The sequence below is a fragment of the Eurytemora carolleeae genome, unplaced genomic scaffold (assembly GCF_000591075.1).
Source record: "Eurytemora carolleeae unplaced genomic scaffold, Eaff_2.0 scaffold537, whole genome shotgun sequence".
Classification (NCBI taxonomy): domain Eukaryota; kingdom Metazoa; phylum Arthropoda; class Copepoda; order Calanoida; family Temoridae; genus Eurytemora; species Eurytemora carolleeae.
This window is the reverse complement of record NW_019396509.1, coordinates 77095-81960: the sequence shown is the minus strand read 5'-3', so window position 1 is coordinate 81960 and position 4866 is coordinate 77095. Positions and strand designations below refer to the sequence as shown.

Genomic DNA, 4866 nt, shown 5'->3' with positions numbered 1-4866 from the left:
GAACTAACTTAGAGTATAAACTGAAATAAACAGGAACTAACCTATAGTATAAACTGAAATAAACAGGAGCTAACCTAGAGTATAAACTGAAATAAACAGGTACTAACCTAGAGTGTAAACTGAAATAAACAGGAACTAACCTAGAGTATAAACTGAAATAAACAGGAGCTAACCTAGAGTATAAACTGAGGTTTGCGGAACTAATTTCTGGATCCCTAAACCATTCTCATCCTCCATCATACTGCTTGCAGGACGAACTGACATTCTTAAAACAGGGGAATATATTTTACTAAAAATCCCCAACCCAATTATGTTAAGAATGTTTTCATCACTGAATTTATGAAAACCACAGATTATTTTGTTAAAAAGGAGGGAAAATAAAATAAAAAATTTAATTTTCCATTTTCCTGAAGCTTGAAGGGATTTTAGAATTCTAAAAATTAAAATTTACTCGTCTTTGAAATCCAACAAAATCACAAAATTACTTTTTAAACCAATAGCTTCAACTAATTTTGCCAGCTAAAGCTAACATACAGAGTGTCTCTGAAAAAGTGTGTTTAGGCGTTTTATCCTACTAATCATCGTTTTATTGTGTTTAAAAGTGCTTCTAGCAGGTATAAAACTCATACATGGGAGGTCTTACGATGAAACATTTTTCTCTAAAATGCCGTTTTATCCTTTCAAAGTATGCCTAATATTTCAAAAATATTATCTGTCTCTGTTCTAAATAAGGATTTTTAAAAAATAAGTGACATAAAAGGATGTTTTAATTTGATTGAAAGTTCTATGAACAGGGACCGAGTACATTTCGAGTATATTTTGAGGATTAAAACGGTATAATTTAGAGCAAACAGTTTTAACGAAACCCCCAAAAANTTATCAACAAATATGGCAGTTGCCCAAGGAAGTTACGTGCACATGCCGCGTTGAAATACAAGAGAGAGATTAGAATATATTTTAGGGTTAGATCACTTTTTGAGCCGAGCGGAGCGGCAAGGACAGGCTAAATATGATAAAGATGATTAAGATAATAAAATTAAGGACTTTAGGAATCAAACTGATACTATCACTATCATAAGAAATAAGGATGTTAATGGTAGAATTTTATGATAATGCTGACATTAATCATATGAATGAAAATGACAAGGAAAGGATGAAAATTGTTGTTCATGACAATAATAATTATATTGATGATAAAAGTATAAAAATAATATTGTCTTCTACTGCTTTCTGCCTTTAAGCCCTGAAGGTTCAAAGATATCTAGGGTTGCTTCGCTGAAGGATCTTGTTTGGAAAGCAATCCTACCAATATCAAATTTTTTTATATTTTTATTTTCAATCCAAAAAAATCTAGATTCCTTCATTGGCTTCATTGTTGCTTTGTTGTATATCAAGATTTAATTGCAGGTTTTTGGGCTAAATAGTATTTAAAAAATTTTTTATAGCAAAAATTTAAATTTTTTTTTAAAAAATGTTAATTCCTTGGCTGCTGGGGTCGCCGTGTAGGTGTTAGGACTAGACTTGGTGGAACCTTCTAGAAAATAAATAATTAATTTTTTCAAATCTTTTCAATTTTCAAGTCATCCCAAGAGCACTACTCAAACAAAGACTTGAATCAAAACGGATCACAATTTAAAAATTACCAACTATCAAACATGGCCATAATTCAAACATAGACAAAAATTAAACATGGCCAATGACCAATAAAATTAAACACTTTAAATCAAGAACGCAACCACAAATCAAACATGGCTATGAATCAAACTAAATCATTTTTTTTTTTTTTTGATTGGAATATATTTTCTATTGTTTTATGTTTATTGTTTTGTGCCTTAAGTGTTTTTGTTTTTCTTTGTGTTTTGTATTTTGAGTTTTGTATTTTAAAGGGAGTGTTACGTAAAAATGAAAGGGGGTATAGGCTGAAACCTAAGCAATTTAGAAATTGATCGAGACCTATTTATATAAGTTCTATCTGATGTTCCTGTCTCGAGAAATTGATATAGAACGGTGTCAAAGTTATACCAAAACTTTTATATATTATTTTTTATATTATAGATTTGGTATAAGAATTAAAGTTTTAAACAGATCATATTTAGTAAATAAAACTAAGATCCCATTCCATGATAAAACCAGAATATTACCATTATTGTATGCGCTGCTAATAATCTGACCAGCGCGCTATCCTTATCATCTACTAGAGTGGCCAGGTCAAGGGCAGTGCAGCCGTTAAATCCGGTCAGAGACACATCCGCCTAAATATAAATAATCAACTACAAAAAAATTCCAACTTGCAGCTTTTCTTCGCCTGTCAACCCTTTTTTGTGCTTTTCAGCTTCTTCGCTTGGCCCGCAAATTAGAAATATATTTATTAAGAGCTGGTTACTTTTTAATTAGAAATATATTTATTACGAGCATGGTAACTTTTTAATTAGAAATATATTTATTAAGAGCTGGTTACTTTTTAATTAGAAATATATTTATTACAAGCTAGTAACTTTAAAATAACTCCAAAGTTTCCAATGCATGTGGTACCGTTATTAAAGTGGTGTGGACAATTTGATAAATTTAAGGATGGGGGGGGGGCGCAACAAATCGTTTTCTAAAATAAACCTGCTTCCCTCCAACATTCTTTCTAAGGGACTTAAATTGGATTTTATTTCAAGTGACCCTTCATTTTAAACAAAAAGGTGCCATAACAAACTTTGGCGGAGTAAAATTGATGGAGATATCCTTCTCTCCGGAAATTGACAATTTTCAATTCCAGCTTCTAAGTAATAAAAGTGATTTGGGGATTTCTGCAGCAAAGACTAGGAATGGAAAGAAATGTTACTCATCTATAAAGGGTAAATGGGTACCATTGTAATTCGGACATTTAACAATTGAGATTGAGGTTAACTTGAAATTAAATTAACGATCGAATTTTTTTCTTATTTTCGAGAAACTACTGGAGATTGTGTATAGTGTGGACCTAAAGTATGAATACTTCAACTAAACAAATAAAACTTGTGACAAATATTTGCTAAGCAAAGTTTGATCATAATTAATATTGTGCTGTAGTGTGTTCATGTCTAAATACTGTTGTCGAGTGGGTAAATAAAAGAATGTGTATTTAGGTGTCCGTCTAAGATGGATAGTTAAATATTGTGAAGATGATGGGCCCTGACAGTACAGTACACATGTTGCGCCGCTTGCCGCGTACCTTCCTCAACATTTCCCACCTGAGCTGAAAATTTTAGAATTGGATACCCTTCATCCCGATCGCTTAATCTGTATATCCATTATGGAAACTTATGATTTTCTTAATCCTCTTTTTTTGGTACACTCTGATTGGTAGAAATCTATGCACTTTAGTGGATTAAGATTATACTAATCTGGAGATTAGCAAAAAGAGGAGATCAAGCATTGATTTTGATATCCACAATTCTAAAGTTTTCCGCTAGCTCTAGCTCTCTTTACCTACCCTACGGGCTTTCTAGTCTCTTGTACCTAACTCTCTCAGCTACTCGGATACAAAATAAGAATTTAAAAAATAAGTTTTTATAAAAATGTCCTCAAATCTTTTAAGCATTGCTATTAAAGGGTATATCAACTCAATTTTTTAGTGGTCATTTAGTTCAAGGTTTTCTAGTTTGTAAAATAGTTAGTTAAAGACAAAGACTGTTATCTTCAGATAGAAGTTTTAAAGGGTATTGCTGTGAATTGCATGAATTAAAAGGGTCACTAGGAACTAAGTTTATGTTGAAATCCTTCTATCTTTTCTACTTCAAGCAGCACTGCTAATGGACACTTTCTACTGAGAAATTGTATCAATTCCTGGATATCAATAAAATAGGGCCTACAATCAAGTTTACCCTAAAACATAGTTCTCCATTTTATTGTAGTTTAAAGGATGAACATGACTGTTGGTGCCACGGAATAAAAAGTATTCCATTCCTTGCCACAAAACTGTACATTGAAGATGGAAAAATTACAACAGATCTCTACAGAAAACCCACAGATAGATGTATGTACCTACTTCCATCATCTTGCCACCTAGCATATATCTCTAACAACATACCTTATTCACTTGCATACAGAATTGTACGAATTTGCAGCAAACCAGAACTTAGGGATGCACAATTCTTAAAACTAAGGGATTTTCTTCTCTGCAGGGATTACAATTTATCATTTGTGGACTTTGCTGTAGTCCGAGCTAAAGCTATAACTAGAGAAGTTGCTTTGAAGAAAGTGGAGAAAAAGGAGAAACCAGATGGAGTTATAATCTCTATCTCATTTAATCCTCTCCTCCATCATACAGAAACATTGGACAGCCATGGTCCAGGATCTTTAGATGAAGTAGGTTTTTAAAAATCCACCTATGGTTACCTATAGGAGACCTCCTAATCTCAGGGATAAACTCATCCGAGACGGAATTCCAGATCGTCCTAGAATGAGGCCAAAGAGGCCAATACTTGGAATGAAACCTTAAATCGCTTGTAATTACATAGAGCCTGGAACAGTTATACCTTCCTCTAATACCAGCAAGAAGATTGAGATTAATGGAACTTTCAACTGTAAGACCAGAAATGTAGTTTACTGTATTACATGTGAGCAGTGTAAACTACAATATATAGGACAGACAACAAGATCTTTAGATGAACGAATGAGAGAACATATTGGTTACATTAGAAATCTTCATCTACCTACAGGAGACTTTCTGGACATGAACTCTACCATCTAAAAGTTAGCGTTCTAGAGAAGGTTTGGGACCACGGAAGAAGTTTACTTGAAGTACGAGAATCTAAATACATCAGAGATTTTATGACTGAACTCAGAGGAATGAACAGAAAAAAATAGTTTTATTTAATTGTTAACTGTAATTCAGTA

At 32.7% G+C, this 4866-nt stretch overlaps 1 protein-coding gene across 1 annotated transcript in view; it reads right to left on the bottom strand.

Moving 5' to 3' along the window:
- Positions 1-1198: 1198 nt before the first annotated feature.
- LOC111704581 (ankyrin repeat and SAM domain-containing protein 6) overlaps positions 1199-4866 on the bottom strand; it is a 16937-nt gene continuing 13269 nt past the window's right edge. Inside the window, exons 13-15 of the mRNA XM_023476863.1 lie at positions 2142-2252; positions 1482-1534; positions 1199-1302 (exon numbers count right to left, since the gene is read on the bottom strand). Coding sequence (XP_023332631.1) covers positions 1221-1302; positions 1482-1534; positions 2142-2252 — 246 coding nt within the window. The 3' untranslated portion in view covers positions 1199-1220. The remainder of the gene's footprint in view (positions 1303-1481; positions 1535-2141; positions 2253-4866) is intronic.